Here is a 21,509-nt window from a genome sequence, read left to right on the forward strand (position 1 = left end):
GTCCCCGCCGCCGCCAGCCCCGGCCCCCGCCTGCCTTGGGCACCCCGGGCCGCTGCTGCTGCGCCGGTCCAAAGAAGGTGTCGGCGACGTAGCGGAGGCCGGCGCCGGTGCGCGTGTTGCCGCCCTTGTAGCTGAGCTGCTGGATGGCCCTCCTGACGGCCGTGCCGTTGGCGTGCTGGGAGAAGGTGAACTCCACCCTGCGGCACGGGGGGCACCGCGTCACGCGGCGGCAGCGCCGGCGGCCCCGTCCCGCGCGGCCCGGCCCCTCGGCGCGCTCACCGCGGCTCGTCGCTGTACTGCGCCGCGGCGAAGCGCACGGCGCGCTCGCCCACCACGTGCACGAAGGGCCGCACCAGGTCCTCCATGAAGGCGCGCACGATGCGGAAGTTGTTCCTGCCGATGCTGGAGGAGCCGTCCACCAGGAAGGCGATGTCGGCCGCGTACACGTCCACGCAGGTCTCTGCGGGGCGGCGAGCGCGCTCAGGGCTCCTGACCCAGGACACCGTCCCCGGGGACAGCTCCAGGACACAGGGCAAGCAGCACCGCTCCTCGCCACCACCCCGCTGCACCTCAGCCTCCGGGTGGCACTTTAGCCCCGCTGGCATGAGAGCAGCTGACGGGACAAACTCATGACACCTACAGCGGGGGCATCACAGTGCCCTGAGCCCGCAGAGGGGACATCAGGGGCCTCGGCACCCACCTTGACTCCTCTTCTGCACGGCAGCGGCCAGGGACCCCAGGAGCACGTGGAGCACAGCGAGGAGCAGGACGCGGCCGCTCATCGTGGGGGCCTGCGGGGCGGCAGGGAGACCTGCGGCCTCCAGACGGTGCCGGCCACGGGGCGCATCGAGGAGCAGCCTCCCCGGCAGCGAGGCCGGGCAGGGTGGCAGAGCGCGGGGACGCGCACACGCCGCGCGTGCCGCCCCTGGCCCCGCTCCAGCGCCGCCGCCTCCGCGCTCGGGCCCGCGCGGCCCCGGGGCTCAGCCGCGCATCCCGCCCGGCCCAGCTCCTCCTCCTGCCCCCGGCCGCGGGACCGGCTGCCACCCAGGGACAAGCGTCACGTGTGGGACCCCCCACGCAGGGCCTGGTCCCCGGGAAGGGGGACGTGTCCCCATGAGGGCGGCGGGGAGCCGGGCAAGAGGGAGCTGCGGGCGAACGGCCCCAGGCTGCTCTGCGGCTGCCCGCGCGCCAGGGCGAGCTCCTCGCGGGCGCCGCGGGCACCGGGGCCGGCCGGCACACGCGTGACGAGCACATGCGGGCTCAGCCGAAGCGGAACGCAACCAGAGCGAAACCGGGACGGAGAGACAAGCGCGGAAGGGAAACGGAGCGATCCACCGACACCTGAGCCGCAGCCAGTGGCTGCCCCGGCTCACCCGCCGGCCAGCGCTGGAAGCCCCCGCAGCAACCGCGGGGGGCCTCGCCCTTCCTCCCCTGCCTCCTCCTCCTGCGCGACCCCAGCCTCAGTGCAACCCACCGCGCCGAGCCCCATCCCGGGACAACCCCAGCCCTGTGCTCATCCCCACGCCGCGCAGCTCGCAGTGTCCCAGCGCCGTCCCGGTCCCCACGCCAAGTCTCAGCGCCGTCCCGGTCCCCACGCAGGTCCCGGCGCCGGCCCCGTCCCCACGCCGGGCCCCAGCGCCATTCCCGGCCCCGCGCGACCCGCGTCGCCCCGTCCCGGCGCGGGGCACCCGCCGCCGCCCCCAGCCCCGCGCCGCGCGCGCTGCCCCGGGGGGGCTCGGACCCACCTGGCCGCCCGCGCGCGCGCGGGGGGGAGCGGGCCGCGCCGAGCCGAGCCGAGCCGCGCCAGGCGCAGGCGGCTGCCGTGCCCGCCCCCTTTAAGCGGGGCGGCCCGGAGCGCGGAGCCGCCGCGGCGGGAGCGGCCCCCGCCCTGCCCCCCGCCCCCGCGGGGCTTCCTCCCCCCCCCCGCCCCGCCGGGGAGCGCGGGGGCACCGGGGGAGGGGGGAGCTCCGGTTGTGCCCCCCCGCGTCCCGCAGCTGCGGGTGCAGCGAGTGCAGCGGGTGCAGCGGGTGCAGCGGGTGATGCAGGCGCCCGAGCAGCCCCAGCCCTGCAGCTGCGGGTGCAGCGGGTGCAGCGGGTGCAGCGGGTGATGCAGGCGCCCGAGCAGCCCCAGCCCTGCAGCTACGGGTGCAGTGGGTGCAGCGGGTGCAGCGGGTGATGCAGGCGCCCGAGCAGCCCCGCACGCGCCAGCACTGCCATGGCTTGGCGGCCACCCGTCTCCGAGCCTAGCCCAGTGTGCACAGAGCCCCGCGGGAGCTGCCCATGACCTCCCTCTGCTGCAACTCCCCACCCAGGGGCTACCGGCCACGGGGCAGTCCAGGCCATGGCCAAGAGCCAGGCGAGAGGGATCGGGGCTGCCCTGAGCCTGGTCCAGGCGCCTGTTGTGATGCCAAGAGGGAACGGGCCCAGGGGCAAGGCTTGCCATGGGGCTGGGGCAGGAAACCCCAGGGCAGCCCTGGAAAGGCCCTGCTTAGTCCCAAGCAGTTTCCTCTTCGACATCTCTTGTCCTGGATGCTCCCGGGAGCAGGAGCCGGCCGCACGCATCCATCAAACCCGCATGGAAGTGTCCCCTGGGACCTCCAGCACCCTGCACCTCCGCGTACCTTCGCCCGCACGGGACCGCGCGGCGCCGCCGGCCCAGGGGCTGCCCCGCGACTCCCAGCGGGGCGGCGGGCGGCTCGGGGGGCATCTTCCCGCGGGCGGCGAGGGGAGCGAGGCTGGGGCTCCCCGGGCCACCTGCGGCCGCGCGGAGATGCTCCCGGGCTGGCTGCAGGCAGCTTTCCCAGGCACGCGCTGTTCCCGGGCCGCGGAGGAGCGGCGGTGCCCCCGCTCTTCTTAAAGGCGCCGCGGGCAGCGCGTCCCCTCCTCTTCATTAGCCCTCCCTTCGTTAGGCCCCAGCCTGGCCCCCAAACCTGGCCTGCCTGCTCCAAAGTCCACCGTGGCCATGGATTTCTCCGTGCCCAGGCCGGCTCTGTGGGTCCGGCCCTAGATGCGGTGTCTCCGGGGCAGGACGGTCCGCGGGCCCTCCTCCTGCCCGAGCTCGCTTAATGAACACAGGGCGGCCTGTCCCAATTAGACAAGGGGCTTCGTTGAACAGGGAACGGAGGGGGCTGCCAAGGGCTCAGCGCCTGGCCGGGGGCCCGGAGCCGGCGGAGCAGCGGGCGGTTTGGGGTCTCCCCTCGCTGGCGGGGGCAGAGCGGGGCCCGCAGGTGCCGGTGCCGGCCCCGCTGCGGCCGGGCAGAGCCGGGTCCCGGCTGGGCTCGGTGCCGAGGGACGCGGCCATTGCGGCAGCATCTTCCTTGCCCGGGCGCCCTGCGGGGGGAACCGGCCGGGGGACACCAGGGCCCCATCCTGGAGCTGCTGCGCGGGCACCAGGCCCCGCGGCGCTCGCGGGCGCCCTGCGCGGGGAGGAATCCGCGGCCCCGGGCGCAGGGACGGCGCCGCCTCGGCACGGGGAGCGCTCCAGGTGCGAGTGAGTCACGCGGGCCCGGCCGGGAGCGCCTGCATCAGCGTCCGGGGCCCCTTCCTGCCCGTGGTGACGGAGAGCGGCTCGAGCGCGCGGCGCCCGTCACCCCATGGCGAGCCCGGAGCCTCTGCCCTCCCTGCAGCTGTCCATGGCCAAGGCCTGGGCCCCGGTCTCCTCCCTCCGTCCGCTCCGGGGACCTCCCGAGAAGCCCGTGGCCGCAGCCCAGGTCTCCCAGGCTCGCGTCCAGGGCCCCGTTGTGCAATCCCCACGCCAGGCCTGGGATTCCCCGTCGCCCACGGCTCTGCCCCTGAGCTCTGCGCCTCCTCGGCGGCGCGGCCGGCGCTCAACGCGGCCCCTGGCCCTGCAACTCTAACGTGAGCCCCACACTTGCTGTTGCTCGTCCTCATCACCCCGCACCGCAGCCTCCTCCCGTGGCTCCGTGCAGAGCTCCGAGCTCCCAGTGGGGAGGGCAGGAAACACCCGGCTGAGCTGGACCCCGGGGAGCCGCTCGCTGCCACACGGGCCGTGGATCTCCAGCCCCTGGCCCACGTGTGTGATGCCCAGCAGCAACCCGGACCCGGCAGTGGGATGGGAGGCATCGACCCCCTTAAGCGGCACCAGGACAGGAGGCTGCCGGGAGCCGACCCTGACCGCAGCACCAGGGCTGGGCTGCAGCGACACCGGCCCCTGACCCAGCTCTTGCGGACGCGTCTGCGCTCGGCTCCTGGCTGCGGGCGGATGGTGCCGGGGGGACGCGGGGCCGGCAGCCCTGCCGGCGGCTGTGCCGATGCCCGCGGGGTCTGCGGGTGCTGCTGGGGAGCCCTGCGCGAGGAAGCAGCCCTGCGGCAGGGCAAACGCGGGTGCACGGCCGGGCTGGTGTCTTGGGGTGCTCCTGGGCTCGGGGAGGACTCCCTGCCTCTGGAATACAGAGCAGAAAGGGGAGCAACTGCCACGGAGTCACGAGCTGGCTAGTTCTCAGCACAGCCAGACCTGGGCATTGCAGGCAGCGCGAGCAGCAGCTGGATAGTGAAGGGCTCAGCCGCACAGGGAGTCTGCGCACAGGAGTGCGGGGGCTCTTGGGGGGTCCCCGGGAGGGGACGGGGCTGCTGGCACTGCAGGGACACGGCGGGAAGCGCGGGAGGAGGAGCAGCCGGCCGGAGCGGGAACCTCGCCCGCCGCGGGGGCGGGTTGGGACACGCTCCAGGAATGTCTCCAGCACCGGCGGCTTCCCCGGCGCGCCGGGCTGCATCGCGCGGCACCCGCCGCCCACCCTGCCACCGGCCCCGCGGCTCTTTGGGGATGAGGCTGCAACAGCAGCACCGTAGGCACCAGGAGAAGGTGCCATGGCCCGGGGTGCACTAGGATGCAAAGGGAGCGCACGGGAGGCGAGCCGGGCGGACACGTGTCCCGGGCTCCCGCGAAGGGGAAGCTCTTCCCTGTAAACTGTTGTGTCTGGAGAGCATCGCGGCCGTGGGGCCCGGCTGCACGGCAGCACCGCCGGAGCCGCCTGGAGCCCGGCCAGGCCCCCGGCGTTGCCGTGACCCCCGCGGCCAAGCCCGGCCTGGGCAGGCGGCCCCGCTCAGCCTGGCCCTGCAGCGGGGGCGAATGTAACAGCTCCGGTGACAGCGCAGGGACACGGAGCCTGGAGGGGGGCCGGGGCGTGTGCGGCCAGGGCCACCCACGTGGCCTGGCTTGTGGCACAGGACGCGGCCCCCCAGCAGCGCGGGAGCGCCCCGGAGCACCCGGGCCGGAGCAGGGCGGGCAGGCGGGGGCGACGCAGCGGCTCCCCTGGGACACCCGCAGGAAGGAAGCGCCAAAGGCCGGGAAAGGCGCTGGGGGAGCTGCCGACCGCGCCAAGGGCCCGCAGGCTGCGGCGGCACCGCGCGACGGGCACCGGCCGACGGGGCACTGCAGCGGCTCCCACGCCAGCCCTGCGCGTGGCCGCCCGGGGTGCCCGGAGCGCGCGGCACTGTGCGGCATGCGGGCCGGGAGGTGAAAGGTGGCATTCCTGGGAGCGCCGCGGCAGCGCGGGGTCACTGCGGGGAGCAGCCTGGGTCAGCGGAGGTGGGAAGGGAGATCGTGTTACCTGGGGCAGCCCCGGCATCGCGTGGGCAGCCGCAAGGGCGCTGCAGACAGGACGAGGCCCTCGGAGCCGCCCGCGGCACCAGCAAGCGACCACCAGCTCCGCGCCCGGCCACCCTGCTAGAGCAGGACGAAGCCTGCGGCACGTCCCCGAAGCCTGCGGCACGTCCCCAAAGCTGGGGGCAGCCCCTGCACGCTGCTCGGCTGGGCGCTGCTCTGCTGCCCGTCTCCACGCGCCCCTGCCCAGGGACGGGGCTGGCAGCAGGGAGCACGAGGCCCCGCGGCCGGGGAGCTCCCTGCGAGCATGGAGCACGGAGCGGTGCAGAGGGAGCGCAGCCGGCTGGGAATGCGCATGGAGGAGAGGGCTCAGCACCCGCCTGCCCGCGGGAGCACGGGCGGCCGGAGGGCAGCGGGCAGGCCTGGGAAGCTGGAGCGGTGCCCGGGCTGCCACCAGCTGCACAGTGAGAGCCAGTGCCCTGCGGAGGCTCTGCGTCGCTCTGCGGGATGCGGAGCCGTCGTCTCCTCCATCCCGATGGGCAGCAGGCGCTGCCGCTGCGGGGACCAGGCAGGCGCAGGCCGGGCCGGGAAGCGGAGCGCCCAGCGCCGGGAACACAGATCTCATCGTGGTGAGAACAGGGTAATTGCTCGACGCTTCCTCCCTGCCTCTATTAAAGAGTTTCACAATCTGCATCACACACATACACCCCCCGAAAACTACCTGCGGCTGCATGTGTATTTTGGCAGCGCGTACGAAAGAGCCCCCGTTCCGTTCTTCGGGGCTGCTCCTTGCGCAACGGCTGCGCGCGCAGCGGCCCGAGCACGAACGCGAGCGCGCGGCTCCCCGCGGCCCCGGCGGGGACGTGCGCTCCGGCACTGCCGCCCAGCAGGCAGCGCCTGGCACGTGCTCAGGCGGGAGGGGACAGCACAGCCTGTACCAGGGTGGTGGTGCAAGAGGGGCCCCTTCCCGGGCCAGGCAGGGCGCGCAGCGGGGACAGGGAGAGCTGAGGAGCCACCACGGCCCTCAGCAGAGCGTTTTGGAGAGGGGACGCGTGTAAGCATTTGCTGGGCTGATTTTGGGTTCTGTGAAGGATACACAGATGAGACGAGCTCCGTTCCGGCTAGGATGCCATGGTGCCTTCCCGCACCACGTTGCACTGCTTAAGGGCACGGGGAGAGAGGAGCCACAGCAAGAAGCTGCTGTGGACACGGCAGCCCCCGGCCCTGGGAAGGAGCCGAGGGGTCTGGGCGCTGTGGGGAGCAGAGGCTGCCGGGGAAGGGAGCGGGAGGGCGGCGGGGCTGCAGCCTGGGCACGGGGAGCTGCTCCGCAGACACATCCGTGCAGGCAGCGAGACCAGGCTTGTCCTCCACGCGCTCCCCTGCGAGGCTGGGCCGCGGCTCCTTCAGCTCTTTGGCCGGGTGCCCGACTCCAGAAGAAAAGAATAAAAAGGACAAAACATCCACCCTGCCCCGTCAGGGTGAATCGCTGTCTGTCACCATGGGAACTCCTCCCCGCCAGACCCATCCGAGGTGGCTTCAGAGCTCCACCAAGCAGGAGGGCTGCGTCACCAGCATGGGGTGGATGATGGGCTGCCACCCACACACACCTCCTGCAAGGACCTCTGGGCATAGTGAGGACGTAGGGCAGGATTCCCCAGAGCTCCACAGGGAGGGATAACCAGTTCACACAACCTTCCCGCAGTGGACAGGGGTACGGTCTGTGTTCAAACAAGTTGTCCACTGAGGACCAGCAACAGCACCTTTCAGAGCCGCATCTGGTTGCAGAGAATGCCTCTCGTCAGCACCTCAGCGCTGCTCCTTGCTGCCACCTGAAAGAGCCGAGTTGCCCCAAGGAGTTTCCTTGGGCCCCAGAGACCTCGGCCCACCGCATCCTCCTCGGCCCCCTCCATCCTTCACCTGTGAGTCAGCGCTCGAGGCGGCCGCCGGAGATGTTTGTGTCCCCATGTCATCGGGGCTCCCGCCAAGGCCCGCGCATCTGCGGCAGCTGTAAACAAAGCCGGGGAAGCACGAGAGCCGCGGCGGGGAGCGGGGCTGGGGGCAGGGGACAGCCCGCGCGGGGGAAGGGGTGGAAACGCGGCTGCCACGTGGAGCCCGGCCGCCCGGACGCACACAAGGCTCCAGCGTGCGGAGCAGATGCCTCTTCCTGGAAGCCTTTTCCGCACGCCAGGGTCCCGCTCTTGCCAGATGAACGGAGGCAGGATGTCACCAGGGACAGGCTGCCATCGGGCTGGTTCCTAGAGCTGCTCTTACCCTCTCTTGCCACGTTTCCCCATAAGTTTCCACCTCCAGCCCCATTCCCTTCCCTTTGCCAGCAGGCACTCGGCAACCCAAGCCTGCACTCTCTGAGCATCTGCTCTACAGAGCTAAGGCTTTGGGCACGTGTCTTCCCACCCCCTTGATAAAGGTTGTAAGGGACAGGCTCTGCAGCAGGACAAAACCCTTAGGAAGTTTTTCCTTCAAACGTACGTGAGAAGATTCTTCAGGCTGTGCTGAGGCTCAGAGGCATGAAAGGAGCTCGAGGCGTCACCGCTTGAACCACACGACGGCAGCAGGAGACGTTCCCGGCGGGAGGTGCCTCTCGAGCGCCTGAGGGATCCCTTAGCAAACGCGCTGCTTCCAGTGGCAGCTCCTGCTCAGAAACGGCCTGTACCCACAGGCAGGAGCCTCAGGCTGCTCCTGGAAGAGCAGCCCCATTTTCCACGTCTGGATAAGTGACACGCAGGCAGCCAGAGGTTGGGCTCTGGGGATCTCTCCTCCCCAAGGTAGGGGAATGATCGGCACCCCAAGGAGGTGCTTTGTTTCTAACGCCACTTCTGAACCCTCTGCAAAGGGGCTCAGCGAGCAGGAAAGCCAAACCTCAGCCTAAGAACACATGTGCGGGAAGGGGAACAGGAGAGGAGAGACTTGCATGGAAAAAGTGAGAAGCAGCGATCCTCTTTGGCTAGCCTGGTGGGCTAAAGCAGCTTTTAATGAGGATGTCCAGGGCCAAACTCGCCACTTCCAGAGAAGCGGTTAAAGAGCTGAGACAATGAACACAAGTCCTGCCGCAAGCTGCTCCCCATTCAGGCCCAGCTCATACCCGTCTGGGATGGCTGTAGCTGGCAGTCAGGCTTGGATGGGCCCTTTGTCCACTTCTTTTCCAAGCAATGAATACGCTAAAGCTTTAGATGAGCCGTTTCCATTTCCAAGCATTCAAGAAGCTGCAAGATTTAGCCCCTCTGGGACCAGGGAACCTCTCTGAGCAGCCATGCCCAGCCCTCCCCGGATAAGGGCAACCCCAGTTCATTCCACGGGAACATGCAGTGATGGCTCCAAGTTTGAATTTCTGGTCATGCATCGAGGTACCTCTGTTCCCTGCTCTTCAACCTTGGGTGCAAAGTGCCCCTGTTATCCAGGAAGGCAACATAAAGCAGAGGGAGCCTGAGCAGGCCAAGCCTGGGAGCCTGCCAAGCATCATGTACCACCCTCGCTCCGGTCATCTTGCAAACTTGATGCGGTGACATTTACCCCTACGGAGGGCTCAGCTTCCCCCTGAACAAACCATGCCATGTAGGGGCTGGCCTGGGTGAAAGGAACCTGGTCAGAGCCTCGTGCAGCTCCTGGTTCCTTCCTTACACCAAAGGGCTCAAGCAGCGTTGGGATCTGGGAACACAAGACACAAGCAAAGCTGCACTTCTGCTGTCTTCCAAACGTTGTTCACCTCTTGCTCCTACAGCAATTTTCCACTGGCCTCAGCAGAAGGGCTGGTAGAGAACCGTGCCCGGAGGCTGAGGGCTCTCCTCCCAAACGCTCTCTGGCACAAAAGAGAGGCACAGATCCAACTCTCTGGTTGTGTGAAAGCCTCTCTGCAGCTCCCCGGTTCCCCGAGGACAGGCTTGGCTCAGCACCTATGATTAGTATCAACTGTACTTTCCAGGGGGGGTAATTAGTTCAGGTGAGGCAACTCCTGACAATTGGCTGCTGTGGCCCGTCTCTTGGCAAGAGCCCGAATCCCAAACAAGCAGCTCACATATCAAAGGGGCTCCCTGCTCCACAAGAGGATCCACCCTGTACATCTGCCCCTGCCCTGCAACCCGACGCTGGGGGCACTGACAGCTTTTCCTGCAAGAGACCGGCAAAAGCTGGAGCGTGGAGCAGAGCTGTACAGCAAACGTCCCCATTTCCAATGCTCAATTTTACGCTCTCGGAGTAGCTCTGCATGGTGGAACGTTGATGATGTCCTGGTGCAGGCGGCTCTGCAATGCCTTGCATTGAGTGTGTGTGCACGGAGCGATCCGCAGCAGCCTCCTTTCCGAACCCTCCTTGCTCCCAGCCAAGAGGTGGGCAGCCAAAGTGCCAGGGAGGGAAAGCAACTGCCTGGAGTGAAGGGCGCATCCTGCAAAGGATGGGAGCGGGGAAGACAGCTAACACCATGCAGAAGGGGAAGGAGCAAAGGCCAACTCATACATCAGACTAAATTTATCAGCACAGTCTAATGGGATCCCAAGTAACCTTCCAAATGAAGTGGCAAAATAAAACACTTAAGCCATTGAAAACTAGACTGGTCAAAGAGTTCCGCAGAACAATCCCACATTGTCTGGAGAGCCAGGAAACAGATTTATTAGGTCACCCAGGCCATCTCCAATTTCAGTGCAATTGCCCTGTTCTAGGGATGGTTCCAACTCCCCGCTTCTGTCCTCCACCGGGCAGCAGAAACAGCAGGCAGGGAGGGGAACGGTCCAGCAAAGAACCTCACGTTTTCAAGGATCAGGAGAAGCATTTGGGTACAACATTTCTGCTCTGCCAGACACTGCCCAGTGCGGATCCCCTTGGACTGGGCTGTATTTATGGAGGAACAGAAATACAAGGATTTTAACTACCTTTGTGGCTCATGGAGCAGCAGGAGAGCTGCCAGCTACTTCAGAGCTTCCCCTGCTCCGACAGCGAAGGATGCAGCTGCCGAATGCCTGATGATTCGGCGCTCACGCCGGGTCACACTGCCCAAGCCCCTCAGTCACACTCACACCGAAGGTGTCTCACCAGGCGGCACTACCCAGGCTCTGGAATGGGCATCCCCTCCTAACTTCTATATCCCACCCTGGCAACTTGTAAAGGTTGTTACCAAGGGAAAAACCTAAGTGATGTGAAGCATCACCTCTCTATAGCTGGTGATATTCCTGCGTTGGCAGAATCACAGAATGCTGAAGGTTGGCAGGGACCTCTCGAGGACATCTAGTCCAACCTCTGCACACGCAGGGTCACCTAGAGCACGTGGCACAGGGCTGCGTCCAAGCGGGTTTGAAGATCTCCAGAAGAGGAGACTCCACAACCTCTCTGGGCAGCCTGTTCCCGTGCTCTGGCACCCTCACTGTTAGGATATTTTTCCTTAAGTTCCTGTGGAACTTTTGATGCTTCAGTTTGGGGCCGTTTCCTCTAGTTCTGTCGGTGGCCACCAGTGCAAAGAGGCCGCCCCATCCTCCTCACTGCCTCCCTTGAGGTACTTCTAGACACTGCTCAGGTCCCCTCTCAGCCTTTTCTTCTCCAGTTGAACAGCCCCAGCACCCTCAGCGTTTCCTCATGGAGCAGACAGAAGCGCCACCTTTCCCAGTGCCCGGAGAGCAGAGGCAGCTCAAGGCAAGCGCAGGCCGGAGGCGCTGCCGGACACCCGGGCCCTGCACCGTCCGGCCACGGATTCCGGCTGCCGGCGACGCCAGGGCTTCCAGCGCAGAGCAGCCCCATGCTCGGATCTCGCCACGGATAAAAGCAACTGCAAACACTTCCCGATGAGGCGTTACCCGGCGGCTCCCTCGCGCGCTCGCTGCTCGGGGCGGCCGCCTGCCTCTGCTGCACGGGAATGAAGCCACGGGAAAAGCAGCCTTTGCTTCCCAGCACAACACGGTGCAGGATGGATCCGGGAGCTACTCCAGAGAAACAGCCATTCCCCAGGAGACAGCTCCAGAGGAGGCAACTCGTAGGAGGTAAAGCAAGCAAGGACGTAGGTATCTGCCTTCCCTGTATTCTTCAAGGTAACCTGGAAGCTCACTCAGAAAAAGAGAGAGTAATGGAAGACAACAAAAGATTAAGGTCTAATTGCAGTCATAAAGCCAAGGCGGAATCATTTACTGATTCCGCAAGGCATAAGTAAGCTTGTTTAGTTTTTCAGCCCTTAGTGAGCTTGTAACGAGCCAGAGCTTGCAACAATAGTTAAATTCAAATTGCATCAAGAACACTTAACAGCTTCGAACTTGCCTAGTATACGCGATGAGTTCAGACACCCTGACTCTCTCATCAAGAATCCGGATTCGGCGCAAATGATTTAGTACACGGGATTAGTCTCAAATATAATGACTAACTCTTGGAAACTTTCATACTATTTTTAAATCCCACTTGCCAGGGCAGCACCTGAAAATTAAGTGAGAATCCCAAGGAGAGCTATCCCAAAGAGACGATTTTGCAGCAGTACCGCGTTGCTCCAGAGCAGAGCCGCGATGGGCTGGTGCCACCTGGAGGGAAGCTCTTCTCCACTCGTGCAGCTCAACGCTGTCCACTTGCTGCTCCGTATTGTGGCTTTCTGGAGGTGAGACAGGGAGCAAGAGCCAAGGATGGGCACCAGGACCCCAGGTGGCTCTTCCACCCGTTCAACCTTAGGGATCACCTTCCACACGAAGAGCTGGCCACTCTCACTGCGGCCAGCAGTTCTCAGCGATGGCACGAGGGCTCATCAGAACGTGGTTCATTTGGAGACCCACACTCAGAGCCCCCTTGGCTCATTGCTGAGCGGGCTCCTATCTCACCAAGGAGCCGAGTGATCAGAGGCACCCCAGCCCACTAAGGATCTGCCTCAACCCTGTGGCAAATAACCACAACGCTCCCGACGCACTGGGCAAGGCCAGGCTGGCCACCCTCAGGAGTTTAAATCAATTACATCAGCTCACCCGTTATGCCTGAAAATGAGTGAGCGTTTGCAAAAGCAGCAGCCACTCCAACAAGAAGGGGGTAACGAACAGCGAGGCAGGAAACGTCACCGCCCCAGGGAGCGGAGCAGCTTTCCAGAGAGGCTCTGCTCTCCTGGGCGAGCGCCGGGGACGGCTCCCCTCACGTGAATGCGCTCGGGGGCCCTGCGAAGGCAACGCTGCAATTCGAGTTTCCCCACGCGGCCGCTCCACAGAGGTGTATAAAGAAATAACGGGGCTGCTCCAGCTGCTTCATGCCAGGGAAAGACTTGGTTGTCCCAGTCGGAAGACAAGACCTGCAAATTCCCTGGCCTGGCAGGAGCGCGCCAGGTAAGGACAGAGGAGGGACAGGCTACAGGCACCAGGTTTTCCAGAGTGACCCCAGACAAATCAGGACTTAGTGGCCCAGCACTGGCTGGGAAAGGCTAATCCAGTCTACACACATAGTCCAGGAAGACAGAGGAACTCCCAGCAGAGTCAACTCCATTTAGGATATATTTATTTTCAATATTACACATTTAACATCAAGATGACAGTCACTTTGACAGGCCTGAGCTTGTTCCTGGCACACAAGACAGTCAAAGCCAGACAGAACCTCAGGGGCCCCGTCAGAGTCCACAGCTTCACTGTTTCCATCCTGCAGGGACACATCCTAGAAGCGGACCCAGTACATGGCACTGCGGATACGGTTGTAATCCAAAAGCTGCTCAATGGGACCTGAGTAAGCAAAACGGAGTTAGTCACTGCAGAGGTGGTTAAAACCCATGTGCAAGTTCCCGTATCCTTGGCGCAAACGGGGGCAAAGCCAACCATGGTCAGAACCCAGAACAGCTACACAAACTCCAGCAACTACAGCTCAAACCTGCATGAGAAAGGTTGGCAGAAACCATGTCCTGACCGAGAAAGCGTTATTGATATCCTCAGAATAATCTGCCTTATCCTGGTGTGCCACAATGCCGAATACATTTTCATATTCAGGTATGACTATAGTCAGCAACAAAAGCAGAGGTTTTGATAAGCTCCTTGCAACTTCCTGTTTGAAATCCCTCGCCCTTTTCCAGCCTGCTCTGCTTTGCAGAGCCAGAGGAAACAGCTGCAAGGAGGGGAATCCTCCACCCGCAGGAAGGAGGCTGCGGAGCGGAGCTCGCTGTTCGGGCAGGCTTTGCGGGATGAGTTTGTCCTTGGCCAGACAGACGTGTCAGAGCAGCACGAGAGAACCAGGCCCCTTCCCTTACATAAAGCACCATGACCCCGGGGTAAGGACACCTGGCAGGTGGCACCGGGCCCCCACCCAGCTCCGGGACTCCCACGGTTAGTCAGAGCCACGCAGGGGTGGGAGGAGGGCCAGCAGCTCCTGCCCCTGTGCCCGCATCCTGCACGGGCACCGCTTCCCGGCAGACGTGCCCTGGCACATCCACCACGCAGGGGCAGGGAGGCAGCAGCACCCGAGCAATGCAGAGGACAGAACAAACGTGTGGAAGGTGCCTGCATGTTCCCCAAGGCCTCCCGGGCTTCTCTTTTGGGCTCCCATGCACTACTGGTCACTTACCCACGGCTGCAACTGCTGGGCACCTGTCATAGATGTATTTGCTGCAGACCTCCCGCACCATTCTTGCGTCAACAGCCTAATAAGCATCAAAAAAGGCAGTCAGAAACCCTTCTAGCAGGCATGCAGCTCTCACATCTGCAAGTAACTACTGACATCACTTATCAAGACCACTAAAAACACAGTCAGATCCTTTGGGGCCACCTGAACCAACTATCTAGCTCTTGTGTGCCACAAGGACAGGCGATGCTCCACATCCAGCATTTTTCCAAGAAGACATGTCAGTCCCAATACTGCAGTCTTACAAGGGATACTGTGGCTGTAGAATTACACAAACCAGACAGTGGTCACCTCTGTGGAAACCAATACAGGATTTCAAGTTGTGCGGCTTAACACAGCCACATTTCCTCTTTCTGGGATGGACCCAACTACAGGGACACAGGATACAGAGAGTCTGTCACACACTCGGGCAAACGTGTACCAGAAGGAGCAGGCTGCCTGCCTGGACTCCAGGCATCTGGACTAAGGAATAAGCAAACCCTGTGTCACTGCAGCAGACAGGCCAGAAAGTGCCGGCACCAAGTAGGTGTTCCCAGAAAAACAAATGAATACCTACCGAAATCCTGGAATCCCACTCCTCCAGAGGGATACGGCGCCCGTAGTTTAAGATATGGCTTCCAATATTCTCACACAGTGGGGTAGTACCTCGGACAAGTTGACATCACATTGTGAGTAAAACAAAAAGCCTTTCAGAATTTCACAGCTTTGCAGAAAGCAAATACAACAATCTCTAGCTACTAAACAGCTTCAGCTAAAAATCACACGCGTAGTCACCGTTCCAAGCAGCTCCAGCAGGAATTAGGCGGCACAAAGACCTCCCTTGTCTCCGGAATTATTCCCAGTTAATACAGAGCAGTTTAAGTGCATCATTTTAACCTTAGCAAGCAGCACATGAGCTCGGCTCTCTGAGCAGCAGAATGACCAGAAGTTTAGAGTGAGGGCCAGCCTGGAGCATAGCAAGAGGAACGTAGAGGGGAGCAAGTTTTGCTCAGTGCCTGCCTGCAGTACCGTAATGTTTAGCAAAAAATTCCTGCTGCCCAGGAGGGCCAGGAGTGGCAATCCTCCGAAAGCCTCACAGTGATGGGTCCATAAATGAGCACGTACCATCCAGCTGAGCCACCATGGCATTTCGGAGCATGTTCTTGGCCCTCTGCACCTCTGACTCTGTGGCGCTGGTGCACAGACGCATCCTGGAAAGGAGATGGAACGACCACGAAAGCTGTTAAAAGATGCCTGTCTACTCGGACAGGGTGAATCCCTCCCCTTCCCAAGCTAATAATAAGCTAATTTCAATATTTCTCTTGCAGGCTGCAGCCAGTCTTGAGCGCTGCAGAGCAGCTAAGGACAGGGACGAGAGGGAGGCAAGGGCAGGAGCTCCAGCGTGGGCTGCACGCGCTGAGCTCCGTGCACGAAGCGCCCCGGCGCCGGGCAGGGCTCTGTGGCAGAGCCACTGCCACCCCCGGGGTGGCCCCAGCGGCGGAGCATTTACCTGCCACAACACAACAGCTTTGAGGACAGGAATCCTGCCCCACTTTGCCAAAATTTAAAAAGATAATGCATGCAAAAGGCCTCCTGGGTACCTAAGGGGACCCTTTCCCTAAAAAAAAGGATCTCACTTGAATATATTAAAAAGAAAAAAAAAAAAGAAAGAAAAACTCTCAGTGTCAAAATTTGAGAATCATAGGCTAGAATCCTGACCAGCCCAAAGGGATGAAAGTGGCAACAGCAGTTTGATGAAAAGCAACAACTTCTATTATGCCAAGACAGTTGTTATAGGAACCACTTGTAGCATGACTTGACCAGTATATGAGTTATCAAGAAGCTCATATAGAGACACAATGTTCTGAGGAACTAACAGACATTCCATCGGCTCCAAGTCCAATGAGAGGGGCAGAAGTTGAACAGAACTGCTGCCGAGGACGCCCTTACCACTCGCCCTGAGCGCAGTACAGCATGTCGTCTATGGACAGCGGATCCGAAATGAAATGGAAACCAAAGAGGCCGGTATCGGAGTAAGAGGTGTTGAACGTCTGGAAACTGTGGCAGAGATTATGCTCCACGGCAAGCGTGGCCAGCCTGCTGGACTGATTCTGTGAACAGAGAGGTACCTCAGCCATGACCATATACAACTATGGGAGCTTTATCAGAGCTCAGATTCCCTCCAACTGAGCTGTTTACACAGGCATCATAGAGAACACAGTGTAACATAACACATTCCAAGATCTGCCCTTGATCAGCCCCATCCTACTTTCCACACTACTTTCCAGATTCCTGACCACTCCACAGCACCTTAACCCAAGGACTCCCGAGCTGGCCAGCCACCTTCCCAACTCCCTTACCTTACCACCTCCAAACGTGCGGTCATAGCGGCCAATGATGCAATTGGCCACAAGAAGGACAACGTTGTCAGGATCAGCCCATCCTGGACCCTCCACAGCAAGAGCAATGTGGGCATGAGGCAGAGCATCATCTCTGACACGGATCTGGAAAATCATCATGGAGCGGAGGAGAGCTGCATGAGTAATAGGACTTTGTCTGCTGTCAAGACAAGCAGACAAATTAGAAGACTTGATACTGTTGCAGGGAAACCAGTCTCAGGCAGAGCTAAGCATGAGCCAGGTGCCTCTGGTTCCAGTTGATGATGCAACAGCCTCACATCCCTACAGGATTTTGGTCCTATCTAACACTCATCACACTGGGGTAACGGCCTCAAGAACAGCGTGTTGATGCACCAAGCTGCTGCCTGCTCACTCTGTTCAGCTGGAGAAGAGAAGGCTGAGAGGGGACCTGAGCAGTGTCTAGAAGTACCTCAAGGGAGGTCGTGAGGAGGATGGTGCTGGCCTCTTTTCACTGGTGGCCACTGACAGAACTAGGGGAAACGGCCAGAAACTGAAGCACCAAAAGCTTCACAGGAACTTAAGGAAAAATTTCTTGCCAGTGAGGGTGCCAGAGCCCTGGAACAGGCTGCCCAGAGAGGTTGTGGACTCTCCTTCTCTGGAGTTCTTCAAACCCGCTTGGACGCAGTCCTGTGCCACGTGCTCTAGGTGACCCTGCGTGTGCAGGGGGCTGGACTAGATGACCTCGAGAGGTCCCTGCCAACCTTCAGCATTCTGTGATTCTATGCTGAGCTCCTCTGTCTGATATATAGATGAGCAGCCAGCTCCTCCAAAAGGAGCTCCTCCCAGCTTCCCGTTCACCGGGCAGCTCAGCAGAGCCGCTCGCTGTGCCGAGGGCCAGGACAGCGGTACCTCGCTCCCGGTGAAGCGGCAGGGAGGCAGCACGGGCACCGCATCCTCTTTGTAAGCGAAGGGCACTCCGCTGAAGTGCTGCTTAGCTGCATCCACCAGCTCCCTGTGCGAAATGCCTGACAAGAGAAAACTGCACTTTTAAACAGCTTCTTTTAACAAAATAATCTTGCGTTAGAGGTGTTAGAGCTCTGTGTGACAGGGCTTTGATCACCAGCTTGAAAGTATCTGGCTTTTCTAAAGTCACAGTGATCTAGAACTTACCTCCAGCAGCTGCCAGGACCATACGAGGTGCCTTGAAGTTGGTGTCAATGTAGGAAACTAGATCTGCACGAGTCATACGCCTGGAGAACACAAGGAGACTTAATATATTAGCAACTCAGAGATGGAAAGACGAGAGACTTGCAGGAAGCAAAATACAACGTAGAGACAGCAGCAATGCTCTGATCATCTTAGTTATGGGGTAACAGACTCTCTGGAAGGGTGCCTACAGGGTCTGTGTTTCCTTGTACTGTTATTCTAGAACACAGAGAATGGAAACAGGCAGACGACACAGATAAGGGAAGTGCAGACAGGGCAAGCAGCAGCCTCTGCTCACTGGCTAGTTGTGGCTGAGCAGGGGTCTGCTTGAGGCCACTGCTCCAGAGCATCCCCAGCTCCTAGAACTCTCTAGGGGTGTCAAACTGACAAGCATGGGAGAAGGTTGGGCCAGGCCCCTACCAGCCTCACACAAAGGGCAATTCTGGACAAGAATGTGTGCTCTGCCCCACTTCCATCCGCACCAAGCAGGGAAACACAGTCACAACAAAGTGAGACGCCCTCGAGAGAGATCCCCTCTGCATCCAGCAGCATTTGCTCCTCGCACACACCCTGGCTCCCTCGTGCAGTCACTGTCACCAAGTGGTGCGAGCCACGCGCTCCAAGCTGGTGCTCACTTGATGTTCTCAGTGGTCCCCTCGACAGTGCGGCCCAGCGCGGTGCCCTGGAACGCAGTGGCATGAAGGTAGTCAAGGGTAACGTCCGTCAAGTTGCTGTCGAGCTCCTTCAGCTCCTGCAGGACGACGCCGCGCTCCTTCTCGATCTGAGACTCCTCCAGAGCACAGTTCTGCACCACGTCGGCCAGGAGCTCCACAGCTGTAACGTTAACAATCCTACGTTAACAATCCCACTGCCCAGCTGCTGCCCTGCGGTGCTGACAGGGGCAAAGACACACGAGCTGCAGGGACACAGGAAGAGTGGTGAGTGACAAGCGGTGCTGGGGAGGGGAAGCAACATGACAGAGACTTGTACTATTGTACTATCCTTCCCCGCAGCACCAAAGACAAACGATACTGTTCTGGCTCAAAGAACCCTCTGGGTTCACATGCTACGTCCCCCGACAGATGGTTGGTGCAAGCAGAAAGCAGGAACATGACTGAGAGAGGTGCAGCAGGGCAGAAAAGAGTCGAACACCTGCAGAGAGCCCGACACACCTGCAGCCAGGCCCACAAAACCATCTCCCACCCAAATCACGACCCCTGCACAAGTGACACGAAGAGCACGCACGCGGCAGCACGGTGCTGCAGGAACTGCCATCGCCCTCATTTTCTCAGGTCTGAGAGACAACCTCAGATTACTGGAACTGCCCCTTTCCTGGCAGCACAGTGCAACATGCCACAAGGAGCTTGGCAGAAGCTGGTTTGAGGAACACTGGAGCTTGCAGCCTTGAAGCACCGTTCTGGCAGTTGTCTCTCCCACTGCCACCTAGAACCTCAGTTCACTGCTCAGCTGTTCACACACACACAAAGCTGCAGGCGCTCCCCGAGCCAGACGCCCTCCAGCAGCCTCCTACCTTTGGGCATGTCCTTGGACAGGGCTTTGATGTAATAGGCAGTCTGCTCCCGCGACGTGTACCCGCTGAGGTGGGCACCCATGCTCTCTACCTCCTTCTCAAAGGCAGCACCGGGGCGCTTCTTTGTGCCCTAAAAGAAACCACGTAAATACAGCCAAGTTTCCTTCCAGGCAAGCTAAAGAGCTAACAGTAAAACTGCCACTTAACTCAAAAGAACCAAGAGCAAGCGCACAAAACAGGAGTGTAAAACTTGGTTTACTTGTCCTGACTAAAGCATGTAAAGAATGAGACGTATTTTGAAAGACCAGTAAGAACCCAAAAGGCAAAGAGAAGCTGAGCTTAAGCTAAAGGACAGCAGTGGCTGAAGAATGAAGTAAACCAAGTATAAGCTGGACCTTGAAATGGGAAGTTTCTAGCTACCCAAGGAGCAATTTTCTGGAGAAACCTTCCAAAAGGAACACAATGCTACTGCAGAAACAGAGCTCAGCTCTTCTGCTGCGGTCACCTACGATGGCACGGGCTGGATGGGCGCCAGCCCCAGGCCTCCTGCACCAGCAGCCCTGGTAGATACAAGGGGCTGTTCAGCACAGTTAGGTTTTCAGGGAAGGAAGAGCTTAGCAGGTCAGAGCACCATGCAAGTCTGACATATTGACCTCAACAGGGTGCTACACTTTACCTTAAAGGCCAGGTGTTCCAGGAAGAAGCCGGCTCCGTTGTTCTTCTCGTTCTCATTGCGGCTCCCCACCCCAATCCACACACCCACCTAGGAGGAAAGGCACCAAGGGCAACAGAGAGCACACAGCACGTTCCAGCCTCATGCCCCTATGTGCAACAGCAAGGAAGACAACGTCCCTGCTGAGACATTCCCCTAGTAACACCAAGCCACCAGCAGCACCAAATAAGAACAGCTGCCAGTGACAATTTCCAGAACACGCTTACGCTTTTCACTTAGCAGGGTAACAAGAACCTGGGGCAGTTTTGCCACAGGTAGAATAATTGCTAGTCACTTATGCTCTGACCGTTTAACAGAAAGAAGTGTCTCTGCCAGAAACTTCGGTTCTAACATGAGTTTGTTCCTCTTGGCAGAGCGGTTACAGGCCAAGCACACCAAGCACATCCTCAAACCACCCGAAACTTACGGTACATGTCGGCTGATTAGACTCCTCCGAAGCTACGCGGAGACCGTTTTCCAGAGTGCTGACTTGGGTTTCGGGAATATTCTGGAGTGCCTGGGCATATGTGGCAACACCTCGGTTCCTCGTCAAACTCAACAAGGCTGCCTAAAGAAAGGACTGGTATCATTATTTAGCAGCTACCCCTTTCTGCACCCAAACCCGCCGGGCACGGAGCTCATGGAAGCTCAGGGGGATGAGCCCTTTCCGAGCCGCGTTCGGGAGCCGCCGAGGCCGAGCCCTGCCGCCCGCCGGCGCCTCACGGGCGAGGCCGCAGCTCCCGGGCCGCGTCCCGGGCACGAAGCCGGCACCGAGGAGCCGCGCGGGCCCCGCGGCTCCTCCCCAGCAGGACGGGAAGAGGCAGCGGGGCCCGACGAGCCCCGCAGCGGGGCCCAGGCCGGGGAGGATGCGGGGCCGTTTCCATGGCGGCCGCCCCGGCGCCGCAGGCCGCCGCGTCCCCGTGACCTTCCCCGGCCGCGAGGCGGCTGCGGCCCGCGCCCGGCGGCCCCGCGGCGCCTCCCGCTCCCCCGCCGCCCCTGCCCGCCCGCCGCCGCCCGCGGACGCACCGGGGCGCGGGGCCCCCGCAGCAGGGCCCGCGCGGCCTCCCGGCTCGCCCGGCACACGGAGGACGCCGCCATCTCGTCTCTTGGCCGCCGACGGCGCGGGCCCCACAGCGCGTGCGCAGGAGAGAGGCCGCGGGTGTGCGGGAAGACGCATGCGCGCCAGCGCCACGGGGGCGGGGTCACGCGTGCGCATGCGCCAAAGGGGAAGTGAGGCAGTGCTCCGGGATGCCAGCTGCCGGGCAGGGGCGCGCATGCGCAGAATGTGGCGCGGAGGGCGGCGGCGCCCCCTGGTGTGCGAAGAGGTGGCGCCGGGGGCGAGGGCCGTCCCGGTCCCTGGGGATGGCGAGTGGGGGTCCCGGTCCATGGGGATGTCCCGGTCCAGGGGGATGTCCCGGTCCATGGGATGGAGGGGGGGGGCGGTCCATACAGTGGGGTCACGGGGGAGGACCAGCCCCCAGGAGATGCGGGGCCGGAGGGGTGGATCCCGGGGGAATCCCATCCCTGCAGGGATGCAGAAGTGTCCCAGGCAGGGCGGGGGTCCCCGTGCAGAGGGGACGGGGCAGTCCCCAGCACAAC

At 61.7% G+C, this 21,509-nt stretch overlaps 2 protein-coding genes across 2 annotated transcripts in view; both read right to left on the reverse strand.

Annotated features, from left to right (window-relative positions):
* Nucleotides 1-2,707, reverse strand: part of COL7A1 (collagen type VII alpha 1 chain) — a 29,130-nt gene extending 26,423 nt beyond the window's left edge. The window contains exons 1-5 of the mRNA XM_088534634.1: nucleotides 2,622-2,707; nucleotides 2,320-2,396; nucleotides 701-811; nucleotides 280-460; nucleotides 35-197 (exon numbers count right to left, since the gene is read on the reverse strand). Coding sequence (XP_088390760.1) covers nucleotides 35-197; nucleotides 280-460; nucleotides 701-811; nucleotides 2,320-2,396; nucleotides 2,622-2,707 — 618 coding nt within the window. The remainder of the gene's footprint in view (nucleotides 1-34; nucleotides 198-279; nucleotides 461-700; nucleotides 812-2,319; nucleotides 2,397-2,621) is intronic.
* Nucleotides 2,708-13,012: 10,305 nt separating this feature from the next.
* On the reverse strand, nucleotides 13,013-21,008 carry UQCRC1 (ubiquinol-cytochrome c reductase core protein 1). The gene is made up of 13 exons (XM_088534635.1): nucleotides 20,985-21,008; nucleotides 20,338-20,478; nucleotides 19,875-19,961; nucleotides 19,199-19,328; nucleotides 18,303-18,501; nucleotides 17,632-17,711; nucleotides 17,371-17,486; nucleotides 16,462-16,605; nucleotides 16,052-16,212; nucleotides 15,227-15,312; nucleotides 14,679-14,767; nucleotides 14,066-14,141; nucleotides 13,013-13,233 (listed from the first exon to the last, which is right to left on the reverse strand). The coding sequence occupies exons 1-13, from the start codon at nucleotides 21,006-21,008 to the stop codon at nucleotides 13,169-13,171; spliced, it is 1,398 nt and encodes a 465-aa protein (XP_088390761.1). The 3' UTR covers nucleotides 13,013-13,168.
* Nucleotides 21,009-21,509: the final 501 nt, after the last annotated feature.

The sequence above is a fragment of the Tinamus guttatus genome, unplaced genomic scaffold (assembly GCF_059628265.1).
Source record: "Tinamus guttatus ecotype Peru unplaced genomic scaffold, ASM5962826v1 Tinamus_guttatus_pri_ptg000580l, whole genome shotgun sequence".
Classification (NCBI taxonomy): domain Eukaryota; kingdom Metazoa; phylum Chordata; class Aves; order Tinamiformes; family Tinamidae; genus Tinamus; species Tinamus guttatus.